The sequence below is a fragment of the Salvelinus sp. IW2-2015 genome, linkage group LG4p (genome assembly GCF_002910315.2).
Source record: "Salvelinus sp. IW2-2015 linkage group LG4p, ASM291031v2, whole genome shotgun sequence".
Classification (NCBI taxonomy): Eukaryota; Metazoa; Chordata; class Actinopteri; order Salmoniformes; family Salmonidae; genus Salvelinus; species Salvelinus sp. IW2-2015.
In genome coordinates, this window is record NC_036841.1 from 15,678,666 (window position 1) to 15,703,984 (window position 25,319).

Genomic DNA, 25,319 nt, shown 5'->3' on the forward strand with positions numbered 1-25,319 from the left:
TATGGAGGAGGAAGAGGAGGTGTTGAAGGGGGAGAGGAAGAGGAAGAATGAGGGGTATGAGGTGTATGGGAGAAGAAGAGGAGGGTGGAGGAGAAAGTATATGGGGAGGAGGAAAAGGAGAAGGGAAAGAAAGAAAGGGTGAATTATATGGGGAATGAAGAGGAGGACAGAGGGGGAGAGAGGAAAGTGAGGGTGAAAAGAAAGAATGGTTTTTTTTCCTTGGTTCGTATGTCTGCCGTTCAGGGGTTTTGCGTGGTTGTATGAGAGCCATGGGCGCATTGTGCCAGGTCTGCAGATGGCATGGCATCACTGTGGGGGCTCGACTGGGCATGCTGTACTCCCCTCTTCACCATTCCATTGCAGCCAAGAGAGAGGGAATGAGAGAGAGAGACAGAGAGAATGGGAGGCGGTCAGGGAGCCAAGAGAAAAGGCGCTGAGTGTGAAGAGGGGGAGGGTGGGGGAAAGAGAGTGAGAGAAACTGGACAGGGTTTTAAGGGAACTGTTAAATATGAAGGGATTAGAAGAGGGGTAGAGAGAGAGAGAGAGGGAGAGGGGGAAGAAAAGAGGTGACTTTGGTGGACYTTTTTGACCTCTTCATTGCTGCATTTGCGTATCATTTGTCATTGTAGGTATGGTGATGAGAAATCACATCCAAGGCTGACGGTATTATATCATCGCCCTGGCAGTGCTGGAGTGCTCTAGTCATGCCAGTAAATAAGATCCAGTCATCTGCGAAGGAGGGAGAGAGAAAGAGAGAGAGGGGGGGGGGGTATTCAGAGAGTAAGAACATACAGACCAGAGTGTTCTTGGTCAACACCTACCATAATGAGAATTTGTACGAATCATTTGTAAATATCTTAACACACTGTGCTCCAGTGGACAGGAGAGACAACTTGGTATTTATCGAGAAAGCTGCATATTAATATAGGTGGGGTCCACACTATGTTCCCTCAGCCCTATGTCCCCTCAAACCTATGTTCCCTCAATACCCACTGAACCAATTTCAAATGGCACAAATTATTATTGTTATAAGGTAGAAAATGCAGATTATTTTTAGTATCTACATATGTAAGGGTATACAAAACATTAAGAACACCTGGTCTTTCCATGACATAGAATGACCAGATGAATCCAGGTGAAAGCTATGACCCCTTATTGATGTCACTTGTTAAATCCACTTCAATCAGTGTAGATGAAGGGGAGGTGACAGGCAATGGTGGAAAAAGTACTAAATTGTCATACTTGAGTAAAAGTGAAGACACCTAGAAAATGACTCAAGTAAAGTGAAAGTCACCCAGTAATATACTACTTGAGTAAAAGTCTAAAAGTATTTGGTTTTAAATATACTTAAGTATCAAAAGTAAATGTAATTGCTAAAATATACTTAAGTATAAAAAGTAAAAGTATGAATCATTTCAAATTCCTTATAATAAGCAAACCAGTAGGTACAATTATTATATATTTTTTTAATTTACGGATAGCCAGAGGCACATTCCAACACTCAGACATCATTTACAAACGAAGCATTTGTGTTTATTGAGTCCGCCATATCAGTGGCAGTAGGGATGTTCTCTTGATAAGTGTGTGAATTAGACCATCTCTGTCCTGCTAAGCATTCACAATGTACTTTTGGGTGTCAAGGAAAATGTCTGGAGTAAAAAGTACATTATTTTCTTTAGGAATGTAGTAAAGTAAAAGTAAAATTTGTCAAAAATATAAATAGTAAAGTACAGATAYACAAAAACACAACTTAAGTAGTACATGAAAGTATTTTTACTTAAGTACTTTACACCACTGGGGACAGGTTAATGAAGGATTTTTAAGCCTTGAGAAAATTGAGACATGGATTGTGTATGTCTCCCATTCCGAGAGTGAATGGGCCATACAAAAGATTGAAGTGCCTTTGAACGGGGTATGGTAGTAGGTGCCAGGCACACCGGTTTGTGTCATGGACTGCAATGCTGCTGGGGTTTTCACGCTCAACAGTTTCCAGCGTGTATCAAGAATGGTCCACCACCCAAAGGACATCCAGCCAACTTGACCCAACTGTGGGAAGCATTGGAGTCAACATGGGCCAACATGTAGTCCATGCCCTGAGGTTGTTCTGAAGGTAAAAAGGGGGGTCCAACTCAATATTAGGAAGGTGTTCCTAATGTTTGGTATACTCAGTGTACTGTATATGGAACCTACTGATATGTTCAATCACTATGACCTTGACCTTTTGTCACTATTACACCAGTCCCAATGGCATTTTCTGAGATAGTTTTTTTTTTATCTCAGCATCTACTCAAGTAATTTTTATAACGATTAGCTTAGATATGTACAATTATATGGCCTACCCACTGGACAAAAACTGGTTAAATCAGAGGTGTTTCCATGTAATTTCAACCCAAAATTTAGATGTGATTAAATGTTGAATCAACCTGGAAAAATTCAGGGATTTTAATTTTTTTAACCCAAATCCAATGACATGGTGAAATGTTTTGTTGATTTCACGTTGAATTCACGTTAGTTGACAACTCAACCAAATACAAATCAAACCTCAACGTTGGACTGACATCTGTGCCCAGTGGGTATGACCCACTCAAATATTGAAACATTGGTGACCGGAAACAAATTTCTGAGTTGAATAAGTGGTTATTTATCTCTGCATTGATCATATATTTGGCACAAATACTGTAAGCAAGGCCATTGGACTGACTAAAAATGTCTAAAGAATATGTCCTTGGCAGAAGGTCAAGGTCACACTGACCAGAAATGTATATTCAAAATAATTACCAAGATTTACGGCCTTTTCTCAGGTTAATCCTAACGTTTCACAAAGCTACACACAGTGTCGCAATGCTGCATTTTTTTGGAATGCTGGCTGGTGGCAATAATGTAATTACTTTCTCAGTAATTAAAGTTGGAAATTCAAACATTGCAGATTGTCAAATGAWTGTTAGATACAACAGAAAACTAATCAGCTAACAATATATTTTTTTTATAGAATATACAGCTGTCCTGTATAGGCTACCTAAACCTGCGTAACGTGAGCTGTCCCATCTTGGATAGAAAGTTGTTGTGTGTAAAACCAGTCTATTCATGCCAAATACACTGAACAACAATATAAACGCAACAATTTCAAMGWTTTTACTGAGTKACAGTWCATATAAGGACATCAGTGAATTGAAATAAATTCATTAGGCCCTAATCTATTCACATGCCTGGGAATACAGATATGCTTCTGTTGGTCACAGATACCTTAACAAATTGCTAGAAAACCAGTCAGTAGCTGGTGTGACCACCATTTGTCTCATGCAGTGCGACACTTCTCCTTCACATAGAGTTGATCAGGCTGTTGATTGTGGAATGTTGTCCCACTCCTCTTCAATGGCTGTGCGACGTTGCTGGATATTGGCGGGAACTGGAACACGATGTTGTACACGTCGGTCCAGAGCATCCCGAACATGCTCAATAATTGACATGGCTGGTGAGTATGCAGGCCATGGAAGAACTGGGACATTTTCAGCTTCCAGGAATTCTGGGGCTGGGGCTGTGCATTATCATGCTGAAACATGAGGGCCCTTTTTCAATCACATTCCTGGAGCCCAAGAAACAAACACTTAGCCTCAATGTACATTTGGAAATTAGAAAGGTTTATGAATTAATGACTTATTGGAGGGTTACTGTCAAAATGATTTATTACACTGAAGAATATTATCAGGTCACAAGGCGAGACCCAGATGCAGACACAGGAGGCAGATGGTTGGAGTCTTACAATGTTTAATCATCCAAAGGGGTAGGCAAGAGAATGGTCGTGGACAGGCAAAAAGGTCAAAACCAGATCAGAGTCCAGGAGGTACAGAGTGGTAGACAGGCTCGTGGTCAAGGCAGGCAGAATGGTCAGGCAGGCGGGTACAAAGTCCAGAAACATGCAAGGGTCAAAACCGGGAGGACTAGAAAAAGAGAATAGCAAAAGGAGTACACACTGTAAAAACACACTGGTTGACTTGACTAAACATACAAGACGAACTGGCACAGAGAGACAGGAAACACAGGGATAAATACACTGGGGAAAATAAGCAACACCTGGAGGGGGTGGAGACAATCACAGGATCAGGGCGTGACAAATATAGACATGGATGACAGGCGCATGGGCCCCCAGAGCTGATCTGTTATTGAAGGTCCGTATTTATTTATTTATTCATACAACAGTGGACCAACTCACCAAAAGACCAATGTACATCGAGGGTGTGAAAAATCTGCACTACATAAAATATTTGTTATCTCATAACATCACGTTTTTATCTATAACATGAGGCTAAGTGAACATGGGACTGAGAGATCATAGGGCTAAGGAAACATGGGACTGAGAGAACATGGGACTGAGAGATCATAGGGCTAAGGGAACATGGGACTGAAATCAGTAGGGCTAAGGAAACATGGACTGAGAGAACATGGACTGAGAGTCATAGGCTAAGGGAACATGGGACTGAGAGATCATAGGGCTAAGGAACATGGAACGTGAGAGATCATCGGGCTAGGGAACATGGGACTGAGAGATCATAGGGCTAAGGGAACATGGACTGAGAGATCATAGGGCTAAGGGAACATGGGACTGAGAGAATCATAGGGCTAAGGAACATGGGACTGAGAGATCATAGGGCTAAGGAACATGGGACTGAGAATCATAGGCTAAGGAACATGGGACTGAGAGATCATAGGGCTAAGGGAACATGGGACTGAGAGATCATAGGGCTAAGGAACATGGGACTGAGAGGATCATAGGGCTAAGGGAACATGGGACTGAGAAGATCATAGGGCTAAGGGAAACATGGGACTGAGAGATCATAGGGCTAAGGAACATGGGACTGAGAGATCATCGGGCTAAGGGAAACATGGGACTGAAGATCATAGGGCTAAGGAACATGGGACTGAGAGATCATAAGGCTAAGGAACATGCGGACTGAGAGATCATCGGGCTAAGGGAACATGGGACTGAGAGATCATAGGGCTAAGGGAACATGGGACTGAGAGATCATAGGGCTAAGGGAACGTACACATGGTCCCATATAGGCTGAGTCATGTAGTGGCCTCTTTGCGCGTGTGTATGGGTGGATGGTCTGGGCCTCAGTGTCCTGCTCTGCTCTGTTCTCCTCTACTCTCCTCCTCTGGCCTGGCTCTATCCTCACTTGCCTCTTTACCGCCACATGTTTGTCCAGCTGTGTTCAAAGGACTTAAACTTTCCAGTAGTTGCTCCAAATGTTTGATTGTAAAATCCTGGCCTCTTCAAGTCTTGTAGCTATAACAAGGCCTTGTGACTGCTGGCATGGAATCATACAAAAGGCATCACCATATTCATGAGTATTGGGCTGCATGGTTGTATTGTAGTTCGGTGTGAGTGTAAGCTACTCCATTGTCATTGTCAAGCCAAACAAGGAGTGTCTGTAGGCACAAACCGACTGGTACTCAGGCTAAGTGTAGCTGGCCGTGGATCAAACCACAGGCGTAAGTGAGATACAGGCGCCGCGATGGCCAACAAGGAAGACAGACAGACAGACGGCGTCAACCTGCTGCTCTAAAGGCAAAAGATAGCATCTGTTTGTCCTCAGTGACATTATCCACCTAGCCAGGCCAGCCTTCTCTCTCTCTCACTCTCTCTCTCTCTCACTCTCCCTCTCTCTGCTGCACACTGATGTCCAGTTAATTAGCTTGCTGAAGGCCACAGCAACATCACAGGACCACACCAGGGACCCAGACAAATATAGTCCCCTCTGCCTGGACAACACAGCAACACTTCGACACACACACACAAACACAAACATTGCTTGTAACCACATGCAAATGGGGAAATGGGCAATGGGCATGACACAGATGTACAGTAAAATCATATAAGGAGGGCTGTTGCTGTGACTCTATTACCGCCCCACTGGCAGTCATGAGGGGGTAAGGGAGGGAGGGGTGCAGGGTTGTAGGGAGGTTAAGGGGGGGTTCTTGTCTCTGGAAACCAGGCGCAGAGGGAGCCACTGCGTCTGATTTAGGCTAAGCCCATCTCTCTCTCTCTCGGTGAGGGATCTGACAGAATAATCTGGCTACTTATATTTCCTTTTTCACTCCCAGGATTGCTGTTGCACTGTGGGTAATCCATGCAAATATGTTTGATGTAGCAGCGGTTTCCAAGGACGATGGGCTGTGGGGATGTAATAAGGGAACCAATGTGCAATTGGTATTTTTTTACGGGTGGGATGGAAGAGAAGCGGTGTGGCGCCTTCCGGGGATGGCAATTAGAGAAGCATGGATGAAAACACCTGTTTCTCTGCTTGTTTGGCAGTCTTCAGCACTGCATAGACGCTGAAGCCACGCTGTGGATGTCACTGAGGCGTACACGTACACAGCGGCTCACATCGAAGCACTCAGACAAGAGCAACAAGAGGGTCTGATGGTGTGTGTGTGTGCGTGCGTGCGTGGTGTGGTGTGTGTGTTGTGTGTGTGTGTGTGGTGTGTGTGTGTGTGTGTGTGTGTGTGTGTGTGTGTGTGTGTGTGTGTGTGTGTGTGTGTGTGTGTGTGTGTGTGTGTGTGTAACGCGTGCATGCGCGTCTAATGACGATATGGGTCTGCATTAGTCTCACTACTGCAGTCACACAGCAACCCAGGAAGCTCATTGGTGTAACTGGAACAAGTGATGTAAATGCTGCACCTCGGTCCTCTACTTTGTTTCGAATGTTCTTTGTTCTCAGAGAGCTATCAATCAATGAGCATTCAGGACTTTAATGAATAAATCCACATGTTTTATGTTGAAATTCTTCCTGATTCCGACAGGGATGTTGGGGCTTACATCTGATCGGTGTTTCAATTCCGCTTGAAGTGTAGAAATAGCGACGTGATCAACTTCATAGATATATACTGTATCAGTGGAGGCTCTCGGAGAAGAAGGGGAGGACCATCCTCTCAGTGAATGGTAAAATTGTAAACATAAAACGTGATCCTTTTAAGATGAAACTATACTAATATAATCACTGCAAAATAATTTATTAAAACAATCATTTGGGAAAGGTTAGTTCCTCAACGCTAGCTTCTTGGGTAATCCGACGAGAGATGGCAAAGGGGTGGAGTTAGCCTTCTGTCTACTTCCAGGTCTGTGCCAAACAATTCAGCTCTACTTCTAAAATCCATCTTTCCAGAAACAAGTCTCTCACCATTGCGCTTGTTATGACACCTTCAGCCCCCAGCTGTGCCTGGACACCATATGTGAATTGATTGCCCATCTATCTTTCGAAGTCGTACTGTTAGGTACCTAACTGGGACATGCTTAACACCCGCGTCCTAACAATCTTAAGTTAGATGCCTCAATCTCACACAATTATCAATGAACCTACCAGGTACAACCCAAATCGTAAACACGGCACCTTAGATATCATCCTGACAACCTGCCTCTAATACCCTCTGCTGTTCTTCAACCAGGTTCAGCGATCACTGCTCATTGCTGCGTCCGTAATGGGTCTGCAGTCAACAACCACCTCATCACTGTCAACGCTCCCTTAACACTTAGCGAGCAGGCCTTTTCTAATCGACCTGGCCGGGTATCCTGGAAGGATATTGACCTCATTCGTCAGTAGTGGATGCCTGGTTATTCTTTAAAAGTGCTTTCCTCACCATCTTAAATAAGCATGCCCATTCAAAAAATGTTGAACTCAGAACAGATATAGCCCTTGGTTCACTCCAGACCTGACTGCTCTTGACCAGCACAACAAGATCCTACATCCTTACAGCATTAGCATCGAATAGCCCCGCGATATGCAACTTTTCAGGGAAGTTAGGAACCAATATACACAGGCAGTTAGGAAAGCAAAGGCTAGCTTTTTCAACAGAAATTTGCATCCTGTAGCACAAACTCCAAATTGTTCTGGGACACTGTGAAGTCCATGGAGAATAAGAGCACTCCCCCCCAGCTGCCCACTGCACTGAGGCTAAGAAACACTGTCACAGATAAATCCACGATAATTGAGAATTTCAATAAGCATTTTTCTACGGCTGGCCATTCTTTCCACCTGGCTACCCCTACCCCGGCCAACCTACCCCTACCGGCCAAATCTGTCAATCACCACACCACATCGGCAGACTCAACAGCCTTGGTTTCTCAAATGACTGCCTCGTCTGGTTCACCAACTACTTCTCCGACAGAGTTCAGTGTGTCAAATCAGAGGGCCTGTTGTCTGGACCTCTGGCATTCTCTATGGGGGTGCCACAGGGTTTAATTCTGGGCAGACTCTTTTCTCTGTATAACATCAATGATGTCGCTCTTGCTGCTGGTGATTCTCTGATCCACCTCTACGCATACGACACCATTCTGTAAACTTCTGGCCCTTCTTTGGACACTGTTAACTAACCTCCAGACAAGCTTCAATGCCATACAACTCTCCTTCCGTGGCCTCCAACTGCTCTGAAATGCATGTAAAACTAAATGCATGCTCTTCAAGCGATTGCTGCCCGCACCTGCCCGCCCGTCCAGCATCACTACTCTGGATGTTTCTGACTTAGAATATGTGGATAACTACAAATACCTAGGTGTCTGGTTAGACTGTAAACTCTCCTTCCAGACTCACATTAAGCATCTCCAATCCAAAATTAAATCTAGAATCGGTTTCCTTTTTCGCAACAAATATCCTTCACTCATGTGCCAAACATACCCTCGTAAAACTGACTATCCTACCGATCCTTGACTTCGACGATGTCATTTACAAAATAGCCTCAACACTCTCTCTAGCAAATTGGATGCAGTCTATCACAGTGACATCGTTTTGTCACCAAAGCCCCATATACTACCACGTGGCCTCTATGCTCTCGTTGGCTGGCCCTCGCTTCATATTCGTCGCCAAACCCACTGGCTCCAGGTCATCTATAAGTCTTTGCTAGGTAAAGCCCCGCCTTTTCTCAGCTCACTGGTCACCATAGCAGCACCCACCTGTAGCACGCACTCCAGCAGGTATATTTCATTGGTCACCCCCAAAGCCAATTCCTCCTTTGGCCGCCTTTCCTTCCAGTTCTCTGTTGCCAATGACTTGAACGAATTGTAAAAATCACTGAAGCTGGAGACTCATATCTCCCTCACTAACTTTAAGCATCAGCTGTCAGAGCAGCTCACAGATAATTGCACCTGTACATAGCACATCTGTAAATAGCCCATCCAATTACCGCATCCCCATTTTTATTTTTTATTTTTGCTTCTTTGCACCCCAGTATCTCGACTTGCACATTCATCTTCTGCACACCTGTCACTCCAGTGTTAATTGCTAAATTGTAATTACTTCGCCACTACGGCCTATTTATTGCCTTACCTCCCTAATCTTACCTCATTTGCACACACTGTATATAGATTTTTTTTATATTGTGTTATTGACTGACGTTTGTTTATTCCATGTTCCATGTTTATTAATTTGTTTGGCCATGTTCTGTTATAATCTCCACCCGGCACAGCCAGAAGAGGACTGGCCACCCCTCATAGCCTGGTTCCTCGGTTTTGGCCTTTCTAGGGAGTTTTTCCTAGCCACCGTGCTTCTACACCTTTTGCACCTGCATTGCTTGCTGTTTGGGGTTTTGGCTGGGTTTCTGTACAGCACTTTGAGATATCAGCTGATGTAAGAAGGGCTATATAAATGCATTTGATTTGTAACTCTGTGTTCTTGTTTGTGTCGCACTGCTTTGCTTTATCTTGGTCAGGTCGCAGTTGTAAATGAGAACTTGTTCTCAACTGGCCTACCTGGTTAAATAAGATGAAATGAAAAATAAAATAAATAAAAAACATTGACTTCAATACAAAACCTAGGAGGCTCCTGGTTCTCACCCCCTTCCATAGACTTACACAGTAATTATGACATCCTCCAACCTCTTGCAGCATGAACTAACATGTTGTCCACCCAATCAAAAKATCAGATTAATCTAGTACTGAAARCATAAGCTACAGCTAGCTTTTGAACAAATACATTTCTTCCAAAATGAAGTAAGAGAGAAATAGAGATATTTTGTCATTTTTTCTCTTTCAGTTTCACATACTTAGCTAGCAAATGTAGCTAGCTAGTTCAGCCTACTGAAACACCCTGCTCAAACAGAGGGATGCTGTGTTAGCTAGCTGGCTATGACTATCCAACACAACACTGGAACATCAAGGTAAGCTTTTGGTTTTACAAATTTTTTGCAACCAGGGCCCGCCGGTGTAACTGCTTACTGACTGTACACGGTAACGTTACTGCATGATTGCTGCGGGTTTACTAACGCATTAGTTCTATTAGYTATGCTGACTATGACGTTGCTTTAGTTAATATGGTGACAACGATGTAGGCTGTGTGGAGCGGTTTGGCTTGGAAATGTTTTTCCGCCTGGTYACATACAGCTGATGTGTTGTGCATTGAAGTCCACAAGCGAAGGGACAAGGTGAGAGGATGATTCTGTTGAAAAACGTTTCTTAAACAGTAGCAAACGGAACAAAACGGGGATAAACATACCTGAATTTGTCCAATAGAAACTCTTGTGTGCAACTGTTGGACTAATTATTGCACCCTATGTCAGCTAGATGCAGGCAAGAGTGTGCGCGATGACTGTCACTTCAAATTTGTCTCTCGACCTGTGTAAACTTTCATGCATATTCTAGGTTGTAGCAACCTCATGATGGGGAAATTAGAGTATCATGTAGTAGCCTAAACCTATCAATGTTACATTGAACTGGGTGAATGGAATATGAATGACAGTCATCCAACATGCTGTAATAGAAATAAGGCCATTCTCATGAAAAACTAATTGTCGTCCCTCGTCTTAAACAGCACCGACCACCACTGTACTGCATATATTAATGTTGGTCCGGCCAACTATTTTCCACCTCCACGAAGCAATGTCTCATACAAACCCTGCATCTGATGTCAACTTGCTTTTCAGATAGGGGAAAGAAACACACTGAATGGAGAATGGGAAAAAGACACAAAGACACCGGGTGAGACGAGGACAGAGATGGAGAGAGGTAGGCAAGTGCAAAAGGGAGAGGAGGAGAAAGAAAGAGGGAGAAGGGTGGAGAGGAGGATAATGCTGTGTCATGTCGGTGGAGCCAGTCTGGTACTAAAGGCAGCCAGCAGCAGCTCCGGCCCTGCCCTTCTGAATGACAGAGACACACATTCGCAGTGGGTTGGTGCTTAGGGAACTATTCTTAGCGGGCCTGGAGAGAATCTGCAAATGCAGAGTAGCCGTGTTGATGTGTGATAGCATAGTAGTTATTATATTAACTTGTGTGTGTGTGTGTGTGTGTGTGTGTGTGTGTGTGTGTGTGTGTGTGTGTGTGTGTGTGTGTGTGTTGATTGGGCTGGTAGGACTTTGAGGGGTGGAGGGGAGTACCCCCAGATACCAGATATCCAAACTATTGAACACTGAGTCTCAGCTAGGTACTAGATCCTCATGTCTCCCAACATTCTACATTTTCGGGCATGCACAAACCAGATACCCAGTACATCAGCATGTTCATGTGGAATTAAAGTTGGATTGTGTGATGGTTTCAGGGGCAGTCACGTAGCGCTGGGCGGCAGGTAACCTAGCAGTTAGAGCGGTGGGCCATTAACCGAAAGGTTGCTAGTTTGAATCGCTGAGCCGACAAGGTGACACATCTTTCGATGTGCCCTTGAGCAAGGCACTGGGGCCTAATAGCTCCAGGATTGCTATTGATAATGGCTGACCCCCCCCTCCCCCCCACCGGGCACAGACGTCAATTCAATGTCTATTCTCACTCTCGGAGGGTGTCTCAGGGAGAGTGAGATATGCAAAAAACACATTTACAAATATAAGCACCCACCAAATTTTTATTGAGGGAGAGAGAGGGAGAATATATATAGAGTAATAAATATAATAAATATAAATATATAGAGTACTGCACACACTACAATTACTTAGGTTTAAAAATAAGCTCAACTGGACACCTTAATGAGGCAGTGAATGAACTGAGAGAGAAAGCACGCAGGGCATTCTACGCCATTAAAAAACAAATTCAAATTTAAATGCCTATTAAAATTTGGCTAAAACTAATTGAATGTGTCATTGAACCAATTGCACTTTATGGCAGCGAGGTGTGGGGTCCACTTGCAAAACAAGATTTCACCAAATGGGACACACCCCATTGAAACCCTGCATGCAGTTCTGTATGATTCTCCTACATGTCCAGAGGAAAACTACAAACAATGCATGCAAGGCAGAATGAGGCCAATATCCACTAATAATAAAAACTCAAAAAAGAGCAATTAAGTTTTGGAAACATCTCAAATACAGTGGCCCCCTCTCATATCATTACCAAGCCCTGCAATGCCAAGAGCTGAGCAAAGAAAAGAGTCCCCTCATCCAGCCGGTCCTGGGGCTGAGTTCAAAAACCTGTTCTACTAACACGCTGAAGCCTCAGGACCAGAACATCCAATCAATCAGAATAAAACAAATTACAACACAATCAAAACAAAACGACATTACTTATGGGAAGCACAAAGCAAAATGCAGTGCTATCTGGCCCTAAATAAATCGACAGTACACCATGGAAAACTATTTGACCATGCTTACTGATCAAAACCTTAGAAAACCTTGACAAAGTACAGGCTCAGTGAGCACAGCCTTGCCATTGAGAAGGGTAGGCACAGGAAAACCTGGCTCCCTGTAGAGGAAAGGCTGTGCAACCACTGCACAACAGCAGAACCTGTGACAGAGCTGCATTTCCTGACAAAATGTAAAAAATATAAAACAATTAGAGTGTCATTTCCCCAAAGTTGAAACCCTTATTCAAGGTTTCAAAGACCTCTCTGATGAGAGTAGGCGGTCTGTCGTGTTGGGGGAGGACGCAGAGAGCTGTGGATTGGCAGCTCACTACATTGCTGCCTGCCATAAGATGAGGGACGGTGTCTGACAGACCAACCAACCTGCACATGTCCTCTACTGTGTGCTTAGAGAGAGAGAAGAGAGAGAGAGAGAGAGAGAGCGAGACAGAAAGACAGAGAGAGAGTGGTAAACGACGACACGGTAGTGTGGAGGTGGCGGAATGATAAATAGATGGAGCTAGAGGTCGATTGAGGTAAGGTAGTGTAAAAAAAAAAAAAATTGACGTTTGAGCGAGGAGCTAATTATAGAGGGATGGACAGCGGACTAATCACCACCATCAATGGCCTTAAATTAGCCAGATCATGACAGACAGAAGGGGGAGAGAGAGTAACAGAGAGTGTGAAGGGAGGGGGGAAAAGAGAGAGAGGTCTCTTCATCAGACAGTGGGAACACAGGAAGAGTGATCGCTGGCAATCGATCGATGCTGAGTTTTTGCTCACTTTGCACTTCTTCATTTGTTTGGCATGTCTGTCGACCATTTCTTTCTCCACTCCTCCTYCTCCACCTCACTCCGTCATTTATGCTACAGTATGTCTCCCTGTCACTATTTACCCTCAACGTATTTATTTCTCTCGTTGCTTGTTGCATCAGAGCTTATTTGTCTCTCTCTCTCTTCTCATACACTCTAAATACTTTTCTCTTTCTCTCGTGGTCTGATCTTTCTATTTCTATCAGGCTCCTTTGTCCTCTCTCTTTAATCTCTTCTCTCTCTTTCTGACATCTATTCCCCCCATCTTTGACTCCCCCGCTCTGAGATAAAAGGCTGTCTTCTGTTTTTTCAGACAAAATGCTCCAGGCACAGCAGGGGGTGGATCCTGAGCATGTATTAAACCACTCACTGCACCTCCCTCTCTCTCTCTCTCGCTCTGTCTCTCTCTCTCGCTCTGTCTCTCTCTCTCTCGCAAATACACACACATACTCACCCACACACACACACACACCTGTCTCTTATACACATCTAGATGTGTATAAGAGACAGGTGTGGTGCTTAGTGATATCGAATGAGAGAGTCCTTAGAGAGAGGGTGTTCTCAGATCACCGACGGTGACACTAGCTCAACGTGCACCCGGCCATCACCACACCACTTAAAGACTCTTTCCTGGCTTCTCTCTCCCCCTTTCATGTGTCTGGCTTCTATGTCTCTTCTGTCTCTTCCTCTCTGTTGTTCTCTATGACGAGAGTCTGGGAGAGTGTGGACGGGCGACGATAACAATGGATGGAAGGGGAGAGTTTGTTTTGGGTCATGTGTTACTGTGGACGGGGATAGGCTGGGGATGAGGAAAGAGGAGAGGAGGGTAGAAGGAAAAGGCCAGTCATGTTGTAACGCGAAGGAGCCTTTTCACCATCCTGGGCCCGGCTCTGACGATGCTACCATTATTACACCGTGTCTGGATACCGCCCTCAATGCGTTTACCCTGACAACCCATCCATCTGTCTAATGGCTCCGAGGTGGTGCAGTGTGTGATGATGTCTGTTGTGTCTATTCACCTGGGTTTGTTCAGGCCCGTTCTTTACACTCTATGTTTAATCCTATTAATGTGATACATATTTTGTGTGCTGTTGCAGTCGCGTGCATGCGTTTTGGTGTGTGTGTGTGTCTTTGTGTATTTGTGAGAAAATAGACACTTTAACAGCGTTGCCTTACGAAAGCCATTATTTGCTGTAACTGAATCGGCTGAAAGCTCCCTACTTACTGGCTCCTTACCCTGGAGGATGATGGAAGGGAAGACAGGGAAAATGTCCGTAATTTTTTTAAATAGTGGTGGATGAGGAAAAGGAATATGTTCATATCTAAGTACATAGAGGGAATCTGATGTGGCTACCTGGCAGGCAGACTGTTTAGAATAAGGAAATGATTTGACTTGGCACCTCGTTGTGATCTTGAAGCCGGGATCGTATCCACTTCTCAAACACGAGAGTTCTCCACCCAGCTTTCGATTTCAGCTCCCTAGTGGCTCGAAAACCTGAACTTGCTTGAACTATGTGTGTGTGCTGTAGACGTGTGCGTGTGTGTGCGCACCCCTCTGTCCCCCATCTCGTCCCCCCAACCCCCCTTCTCGTTGCATGCGTAGGAACAAGGTCTAGTGTCACGAAAAGTGTCGACATTCATGTCTGAGGGTTTGAGAGTTTATCAACAGAGTAGACAAACGAGGGAGGGAGGGAGGGAGGGAGGGGAGGGAGGGAGGAACATTTGAGAGAGACGAGGAGGAAGGGGTGGAGAGGTTTTAGCAGACCAGTGTAGTAGGGTCGTTCCCGACTAGTGGAGCTGAGCTTTTTTTAATATGGTGACATTGCATTACATTGCCCCTCCCTGTTGCACAAAACATGCTTTCCTTCCCCTGTACGAGGGGATTGATGGCTATTTAAGACGAAAACCTCACCCTGATACGATCAATCCTTACTTTAATAGCCTTTCATTGGCACTTGCTTATATTCATCTTTTTAATTTAACCCCTTGAGATGGGAAAATATTTTTTTATGAAGTTAAATGTGCTCTTTATGACAGAATGTTCAATATTATGGTGAAATGAATAGTTCTTTTACCAAGTTACACTACCCAAAATGTACTACATTCGTGGAACGACCCAGGAATGAATATCTGTGTAGCAAGTCTCTACCTACAATCTTTAGTCAGTTCAGAACACAAACAGGGTAAGATCTATTGGGTGAATGTTGCGTTACTTAGAGTGATGCGTTGTGTTGCAGTCAGACGCCCAAAGCTAGATGTAATCGACATGGTCCCATTACCTTATCCTATCTTGTTGTCCATTGGCTTATTGCAGAAACACAAACACGCTCGCACGCACGCACAAACACCACACATATCCCAGAGACCTCTGTGAGTTACAGGAAGTCGACAAGCCTGTGAACACATCCCCCTCTTGCGTAACCTCTCCCCTATCATCTCCCCCTGTCCCCCCCCCTCCCTCCTCCCACTGCGGCTCTGTCCCCTCTCTTCCCTCCCTCCCTGTCTCTCACTCTGACTCACCCTGGCTCCCAGCTAATAGACCCTGACTTATGCTGTTTACAGAGCTGTCTGTGTGTCAGTGCAGGGGAGAGGGAGGGAGGGAGGAGGGAGGAGAGGAGGGAGGGAGGGAGGATGTAAATGAAAGGTACAGATGAAAGAGGATATAAAAAAAATACTGAGTTTCTTTGTACGATACAGGCTTCAGTATGAATGACGGGGAGGTATAAAGTATGAAGGGAGGAGAGGAGGAGGAGGAGAGGAGAGGACTGAGTGATCAGAAAGCCTTGAGATGCCATCGTCAATACCTAAAGCTTCACTGGACTAAAGTGTGTGTGTGTGTGTGTTGTGGTGTGTAGAAAGTGCTGCTGTAAGGCACACCAGACGATTAATGACCTCCATGAAACACAGTGTCTCCAAAGTGCTATTTCTCTGAACTCTACCCTTCCTGTTCAGTAGTGTCATCACTATCTCCTGCACGTATCACCTGTCTCTTTATCTGTTGTTCCCTTCGGACATCACTGTATGCCTCTCTACCGCCTCTCCCCCCCCCTCTATTCATTATCAAGGGCGTTATTGGCATGGGAAACATATGTAACATTGCTAAAGCAAGTGAAGTAGATAATAAACAAAAGGAAGTAAACAATCAAAATGAACAGTAACATTACACTCACAGAAGTTCCAAAAGAATAAAGACATTTCAAATGTCATATTATGTCTATATACAGTGTTGTAACGATGTGCAAATAGATAAAGTACAAACGGGAAATAAATCAACATAAATATGGGTTGATTTACAATTGGTGTTGTTCTTCACTTGGTTGCCCTTTTCTTGTGGCAACAGGTCACAAATATTGCTGCTGTGGTATTTCACCATAGATATGGAGTTTATCAAAATTGGGTTTGTTTCTTTGTGGATCTGTGTAATTGAGGAATAATGTGTCTCTAATATGTTCATAATTGGCAGGAGGTTAGGAAGTGCAACCAGTTTCCACTCTATTGTGGCACTGTGCACATAGCCTGTCTTCTCTTGAGAGCCAGGTCTGCCTACGCGGCCTTTATTATAGCAAAGCTATGCTCATGAGTCTGTACATAGTCAAAGCTTTCCTTAAGTTTGGGTCAGTACAGTTCAGGTATTTCTGCCACTGTGTACTCTCTGTTTAAGGCCAAATAGCAATCTAGTTTCTATGTTTTTTTGGTTAATTCTTTTCAATGTGTTTTGTAATTAATCTTTTTGTTTCTCATGATTTGGTTGGTTATTTGTGTTTCTGTGCTGGGCTTTGTTGGGTCTGTTTGTGAACAGAGCCCAGAACAGCTTCTTAGGGAAATCTTCACCAGTTCTTCTCTTTTGTTAGTTTCTTCCAATGTGTCAAGTAATTATCTTGTTTGTTTTCTCATGATTTTGGTTGGTCAAATGTGCGTGCTGTCCCCCCCCCCTCTCTCTCTCTCTTATCTCATGCCCCTCTCTCCACTTCATGTCTGCCACGTCAGGAAAATAAAGCTTTACAGTAATAATCCTTCACTCTCAAGGTGTGCTAAGTTAGCTAGATTCCTCCCTCTTTTTCCGGGGTTAGTTCAACAGCAGTTCCCTCTTTTTAAATGGACTCAACAGCATAAGCTAAATTCTCTATTTGAACGTGTGGTACATTGACCGGATCTTTTATTGCAGCGTCCTAGCTTCTAGTTATTTATATCTCCCTCTCATCCCGAAGAAGTAGTGCTGTAGCTGTTTAATAAAAGGCGTGGCACGTCAGCTCTCTCTCTCTCTTTCGCTCTCTCGCTCACTCTCTCTCTCCAAGCTGTCCAAACTCGTTTTTTTCCCTACCCCTTCACCACCACCTCTCTCTCAATTCAGCTCGATACCGACAAGCTATACTGGCGCGAAAAGAGCCAACCAGACAACATTTTCAAAGCAATACACGATGGTACAGAAATGACTGAGGTGACTTTCTCACTCCCCCTCCGTCCCTGTCTCTGTGCAGCGTGCCTGTTGCAGTCAGAGYTGGTGAACTATGAGCGTGTGAAGGAGTACTGCCTGAAGGTGCTGGGCCACCAGCGGGACCACTTCAAGGCCATGTACCGCGCCGGCATCGCCTGCTACCACCTGGGCGACTACGAATGTGCCCTGCGCTACCTGCGTGACGCCAAGAACCGCGAGCCCTCAGGTAGGATGAGACAGTACTGCCGGTCGGCGTTTTTCAAAGTGTGTCAATGAAGAGAGAATCTGGTTTACTCGTGTAATCTTATCAGGACATGTCACCTAATGCCAGCTACAACACTAACAATAATCTCCCCCTATCTTTATTTCTCGCTCTCTCTCTCTCTCTCTCTCTCTCCTTCTCCCTTTCTCGCTCCCCTCCCTCTCCCTCTCTGTGACACAGACACAAACGTGCTGCGGTACATCCAGTTGACGGAGATGAAGATGAGTAGGGAGGGCCAGCGGGAGCGAGAGAGCGGCAAAGAGGCCCTGGGCTAACCTTTGACCTTTTGGCTTCTGTCACTATGGCCTACTCTATGACCCATCCTACATCTCCTCTCTGACCTCCTCTCCTCCTTTATCGAGCCCAGTCTCATTTATGAGTAGCCCCAGTGATGCGCTGCAACCATGTAAAAGAACAGGGCAGAAAAAGCCCCGTTTCTCCCCCTCTCTTCTCCTCCTTGCCTCTCTTCTTCCCCCAGGTGCTGTTGATCTGTACCCAAGATGTCGACTGCCAAGCCAACAAAAAAAAACAAAGCAAAGGGAAATGCTGTACTATACTCATACAAAACAGTCATGGTTGTCTGAATGAAAAAAAAATGWAAAAAAATATATGAACAAAGAACATTGCGTAATTTAGTAGAAGTGTAATTTAAACAAAAAAATTAAGTATAATTTCTTATTTTCTTTTTYGTTGTGAGGACTGAGGAGAGGTCCAGGGTTGGGGAAGGTACCAGGGGAGGGCAATGGAAGGAGTTTGGGAGAAAGGAAGAGGTGTGACACATCAAGACGTTAGGCCAATTCAACTGTACACTCTGACCCCCCCCTATTACAATGGAGGTCTGAAAGCCACTGACCCAGACTGTCCCTGAGAGAGACTGTCCCCCCCCAGCCTCAGCCCGGCTAGAGTACAGATCAGGCTAGCTAGCACGCTACGTCTCTGTCTTTTTCATTCAGGAATAGTCTTCAGACAAGCCTGCCTTTGCGCTCATATTCAATCTTATTTTTATTTTTTTTCTGCTTTTAGTGTCTCGTCTCAGTTTCTGGACTGTTTTGAATTCAAGGGCTAATTCAAGTGTTTGTAATTTTGTCCTTTGATCGTTTTTTTATTTTGCTGTTGATATTACATTGTACTTAGTTGTTATAAAGCAAAATGTGTGACCTTTCTCTKTCTAACGAACAAAACAAACAAACTCCCCAACAGGCTCGCTGTTCTGCTGTTAACTGGTGTGTTTTTGTGAACTGGTGTCTTGAATCTGTTGTCCAATCCCCCCTGGAATGTGTTGTGTTGTCAGACTGTTACCCCCCCCCCCCTGCTTTCTAGCTAATGATGTCACTATGGAAAATAGCCAGTGGGATTGAGGTTCCAACAAGCACCCTTGGCTGCACAGAGTTCTCTTCTGCTTTCTACTCTGAATTTCTACTTCCAGGCCCTTTATCGCTAATGCTGAATCCTCCCAGACATCAGTGACATCACGAGACACTCTGGCCAGTGTTAGTGCAGGGAATCCGATCACAGATACTGTATCCTTCTGAAGTGTCTCAACCATCATCAGGAGTGTGCCATTTGAGATTCCCATTTAATTGTGTATATTTTGATAGATATCAGTGTTGCAAAAAAAAATGAAAAAAAAACATTAAAAAATGTGCTGTCTCTGTAGGCAGATTACACAACACTAGTGATAGACCAAGACGAGTGAGGATTGTGGTTGGGGCAAGGCCAGCTAATGTCATATTACACATACAGACCCATCATGCCACTGCATACTTTCTCAAGACAACTCCCATTGAGGTTGATAAAGCCTATAGGGTTGCTAGGATTTCTAGAAATACTTAGAAGTACCTGCCCTGTTCTAAGGAGAGGTTTGAGTTGACCAAATGTTAAAGCATGAGCTTAATTTCTCCATCTAATACCATGGAACTCAGTTTCCTTCACCCTATGTGCAAGCCAAGCCCCTGCATGGTAATGTGTGGCTCAAGTGGACGCCATTTTGAATCCAGATGCCAGGGATCATGTCTGGTTTGTTGCTTTCTTTAACATTGCATGTTGTGCCCCCATTTCCCATTTATCCCACGTGGAATTGGTTAATGGAGTAGTCAGCAGTTTAGCCTGAAAAGGTATCTTGCATCTTGCATAGGTTGATTTTACGAGACTTATATGGTCCCATACAGAAAGGAATTAGGGCCAGCAGCAGCCATCTGCCTTGGCCAACGTGAGCCACGAGAAGAATAATTCCCAAAAACATCAGAGGAGTGGATAATACAATATCAAAACGATAACAGTTCTCCCCATTTGCCTGTGACCTAATATGAGGGGAATTGGGACCAAAGTGTGTCGATGAGACTCTGGAGAGGCAGCAGCACGATGCCTGGAGCAAACTTGCATGAGCCAGAGGCTCCACTGGAGAGAGAAATGGGCCAGCAGGACCACTAACGCAGCAGGAATGCCATGTCGCTCTGAAACCGTAGAGATGGGATTATGTTAAAGCAGCGTTGTGAAGAGGTTGTGGGGAGGTTAACACCTTGGTAGCAGGGTAACAGCAACATGGTGTGGAACCACCAAGAACTCTCTCTCACTCTCTCTCTCTCTCRCTCGCTCTCTCTCACTCTCACTCTCTCTCTCTCTCTCTCTCTCTCTGATTATCATTCTCCACCTCTTTCCCCCCGTCTCTCTCGCTCTCTTTCTCTCTCATCTCTCTCCCTACTTCTATCTCAGTTCAATTAAATTTGAATTGCTTTATTGGCCCAATGTAACAATGTCCATATTGCCAAAGCCTATTTTGGAAATGGATATGCTTAAAAATATTAACATAATAAAAAAAAATATAATAATAATCGGGATTGTCAATGAAACAGAACAATCAGTAACAACAATAAGGTTGGGGGGGAGTATACCAAACATTAAGAACACCGTTCCAGCCCTACCGAGTGGTAGAGGTGTCACTACAGATCCGGGTTCAATCCCGGGCTGTGTCGCAGCTGGCCGCGACCGGGAGACCCATGAGGTGGCGTGCAATTGGTCCAGCGTCATCTGGGTTAGGGGAGGGTTTGGCCGGCTGGGATGTCCTTGTCCCATCGCACTCTAGCGACTCCTTGTGGCGGCCGGGCACATGCACGCTGACTTCGGTCGCCAGCTGTACGGTGTTTCTTCTGACACATTGGTGCGGCTGGCTTCCGGGTTAAGCGAGCAGTGTGTCAGGAAGCAGTGTGGCTTGGCGGGGTTGTGTTTCGGAGGACGCACGGCTCTCRACCTTTGCCTCTCCCGAGTCCGTACGGGAGTTGCAGCGATGGGACAAGACTGTAACTACCAATCGGATTTCATGGAATCGGGGAGAAAAAGCGGTAAAATAAAATAAACACAGTTCTAAATTGATTTCCAACTATATGTACAAAAATATGTCGACACCCCTTTAAATTAGTCGATTCAGCTATTTCAGCCACACCTGTTGCTGACAGGTTTATAAAATCAAGCACACAGCCATGCAATCTCAACAAACATTGGCCGTAGAATGGCCTTACTGAAGAGCTCAGTGACTTTCAATGTGGCACGCCACCTTTCCAACAAGTCAGTTTTATGCCCTGCTAGAGCTGCCCCGGTCAACTGTAAGTGCTGTTATTGTGAAGTGGAAACGCCTAGGAGTAACAACAGCTCAGGCGCGAAGTGGTAGGCAACACAAGCTCACAGAACTAGAATGCCGAAAGCTGAAGCACTTAGCTCATAAAATCGTCTGGTTGCAAGACTCACTACGGAGTTCCAAACTCCCTCTGGAAGCAACGTCAGCACAAGAACTGTTCGTCTGGAGCTTCATGAAATGGGTTTCAATGGCCGAGCAGCCTAAGATCACCATGCGCAATTCCAAGCGTTGGCTGGAGTGGTGTAAAGCTCGCCGCCATTGGACTCTGGAGCAGTGGAAACGCGCTCTCTGGTGTGATGAATCACGCTTCATCATCTGGCAGTCCGACTCACGAATCTGGGTTTGGCAGATGCCAGGAGAACGCTACCTGCTCCAATGCATAGTGGCAACTGTAAAGTTTGGTGGAGGAGGAATAATGGTATGGGGCTGTTTTTATGGTTTGAGCTAGGCCCCTTAGTTCCAGTAAAGGGAAATCTTAACGCTACAGCGTACAATGAAGTTCTAGATGATTCTGTGCATCCAACTTTGTGGCAACAATTTGGGAAGGCCCTTTCCTGTTTCAGCATGAAAATGCCCTATGCACAAAGCGAGGTCYATACAGAAATTATTTGTTGAGATCAGTGTGGAAGAACTTGACTGGTCTGCACAGAGCCCTGACCTCAACCCCATCAAACACCTTTGGGATGAATCGGAACGCCGACTGCGAGTCAGACTTAATCGCTCAACATCAGTGCATCCCTAATGTTCTTGTGGCTGAATGGAAGCAAGTTCCCGCAGCAACGTTCCAACATCTARTGGAAAGCCTTCCMAGAAGAGTGGAGGCTGTTATAGCAGCAAAGGGGGACCAACTCCATATTAATGCCCATGATTTTGGAATGAGATGTTCGACGAGCAGGTGTCCACATACGTTTGGTCATGTAGTGTACCTCTCTGTCTCTTACTCTCTTAACCTCACCACTGTCGCTCCAAAACAGAACAGGAAAGCAGTAGTGTTGTATTAGTCCCTATGGCTGGCTAAGCTGGCCCTCCTCACGCATGGTCCTCTTGGGAATAGGTTTTCTCCCCGTGGTCCTATCTCCAATGCATCCGTCCACCATCCTGTTGTCCCAATGTGCATTCTCGCTCCATGTCTACGGTTACTGTCTACACATATAAACAGGTCAGGGCTAAGTTCTTCCCACCCCTGCCCTAACATGACCCATTGTGAGATAAACAGTGGAATGACCCTGGACCAGTTATTGTGGGCAGGATGTTACAACACGCTGTCTGTACAAATATAGATCGAGAGAGACATCCTCTCTATAGCAGCCTAGTTCTGAAAACGTACGGCAAAAGCACAAACTAAAAAGAGGACTGGGAAAGTAAATACGGGCTCTGTTTTTTTAAAAATCTCTTTCCTTTGATGTCATTTGAGGTACATGTTTGTCAAAATGTCAAAGTCGTTTTTGTGGTTATGAAACAATTGTGGGGGATAAATACAAAACTGAAAAGAAAAACAAATGGCTGTTAAAAAGCTTTACTTTATTGAGTTATTTCATCAACTGATGAGACAGCAAGTGAAGGGGAAAGTGAGTTTGGTGTAAAAGCACCACAGGCTCTCTGTCACTGTGTCGGTCTGTGTAGATGTTTCATTAAGATTTGTTGTCCCATGTTTTGGGAAGGTCCATACACCTCCTCCAGGAGTCTGTGAAACCCCCACAAAGTGACAGTGGATCTCGTTGAAGAAAGTGGGCGTTGGAGAACCGAACCAGTTAAACAGTAGAGGTCTTTATGAGCTACAGCAACGAAGAACTCATCTGTCTCCTTTCTTTTCTCTCTCGTTTGCTTGTACCAGAGAGAAGGACTTGAAGATGAGTACATCATGGTTATAAGTACATTTTCCCATTGGACCATGTGAGGAAATGTCCGTTAAATATTAACATTGGAGGACATGATAACTGGTTACATTGAACTGCTAGCCCGGGAATGCACTATTGATTGGTAAATGAGGACTATAAATAAAGTTTAAAAGGAGAAATAATTGTGCCATGTGATTGTCTTCAGGGTTGTCTGAGTGCATGGTGCTACCTCACTGTAGGAGGTACACAACGACACACACACACACACACTTCTCTCTGCCCACCCCTCTCCCTCCCCCGCTCCTCTTCTCTTCTCCCTCCAAAGGTAATAATCTGTCTATTACTACTGACTGCCCTGCTTAATGGCTCCCCGAGCTCCAGAGAGAGGGGGARGAAGGGAGGGAGTGAAGGAGAGAGCGAGAGATGTTGAGAAACGCGTTGGAGGAAAGATGGAGGGGGGAGAGAAAGAGGGATGGTGCGAAGAGATATCCCACTGGGCACACACTGGTTGAAACAACGTTGGAATAGACGTTGAATGGACGTCTGTGCCCAGTGGGATAGACCTGCTGAGAGGTGCTCGGGGAAAGATGGAGGGAGAAAAGAGGAGGAGGAAAGGAGGAGAGACATGCTGAGATATGCACAGCGAGAAAAGAGCAAGAAATGGAGGAAGTAAGAAGACAACAGGGGAACAGGAATAGGAACAAACATATAGACGCAATGGGTGTGCGAGTGCGAACGTGCAGGTGTTGTGTCACTAGGTTTCAGACGGGGGACAGAGAAGCATTGTGATGCAGCGACCTCAGCACTGGTGAAACCCAGAGGTGAATTGAGGATATACATGAGACCTTTCTAAACAAATCCTTATTGAGTCAAAATTTCTTCCATCGTCCCTTTTCCTTTTTTCTTTGTTGTTGCTTTTAATAGCATTGCCATGGATGTGAAGAGCGGTTGCTAGGCARCTGGCTGGCGTCTGGAACGGTGTGTGATCGGCGGCTCGCACTGACAGACAGACAGAGCAGTGAAATGGATCAGGACTGTGTGTGTGTGTATGCGTGAGTTGACTGACATTCCGTCTTGCATCGTTATTTGTGCCTTCTCAGAAAACCTAATTTCGTTTTTCAGTTTCGATTAATATATTCATGAGTTCCATGTTTTTATTAACTCATGTCACCTCATGTCACAGATTAGCTGAACGAACAGCTGATGATGCTCTTTCACACACACTGCTTGTTGCCACGAGCCCCGTTTATACCTAGTGCTAACATGCGTCCCATGTTCTGATCTTGTCCACATTTTGATTGTCCCCACGTTTTTAGACAGGTGTAGACAATTAAAATACTTATTGTGGTCAGATTGGGATCAAGTCTTTCGGACCACCTCCTGAGGTAGTCAGAGATGCATTGTGTCTGGATATCTTACAAGTGTAGATGGACCCTGCTTCTACATCTGCGTTGCTTGCTGTTTGGGGTTTTAGGCTGGGTTTCTGTATAGCACTTTGTGACATCTGCTGATGTGAAAAGGGCTTTATAAATCAATGTGATTTGATTTGATCTGGACAGTGAAACTATTTAAATCATCATTATCCATCCCTCTAAAAACATTGACAGGCGGCACCATTGACTTATGGCATCAGTATTTTAAAATATTAATGAATAGATGTTCTTTTGAAACAATATATATTAAATGATTTGCGTACAGGGACATCTGGTGACAGTGCAGACACAGTGGATAGGTAAGAGACACATTTTAATATCATGTGTAGCTGCAATGGCTAATATGTGGTACCAATCAGAATGTTGACAAGATCAGGACAA

The 25,319-nt window shown here is 44.8% G+C and overlaps 1 protein-coding gene across 1 annotated transcript in view; it reads left to right on the forward strand.

Moving 5' to 3' along the window:
* The window catches only part of LOC111960586 (tetratricopeptide repeat protein 9B-like), a 29,800-nt gene extending 6,650 nt beyond the window's left edge, over window positions 1–23,150 (forward strand). The window contains exons 2-3 of the mRNA XM_023982654.3: window positions 17,818–18,000; window positions 18,217–23,150. Coding sequence (XP_023838422.1) covers window positions 17,818–18,000; window positions 18,217–18,311 — 278 coding nt within the window. The 3' untranslated portion in view covers window positions 18,312–23,150. The remainder of the gene's footprint in view (window positions 1–17,817; window positions 18,001–18,216) is intronic.
* The last annotated feature ends 2,169 nt before the right edge of the window (window positions 23,151–25,319 follow it).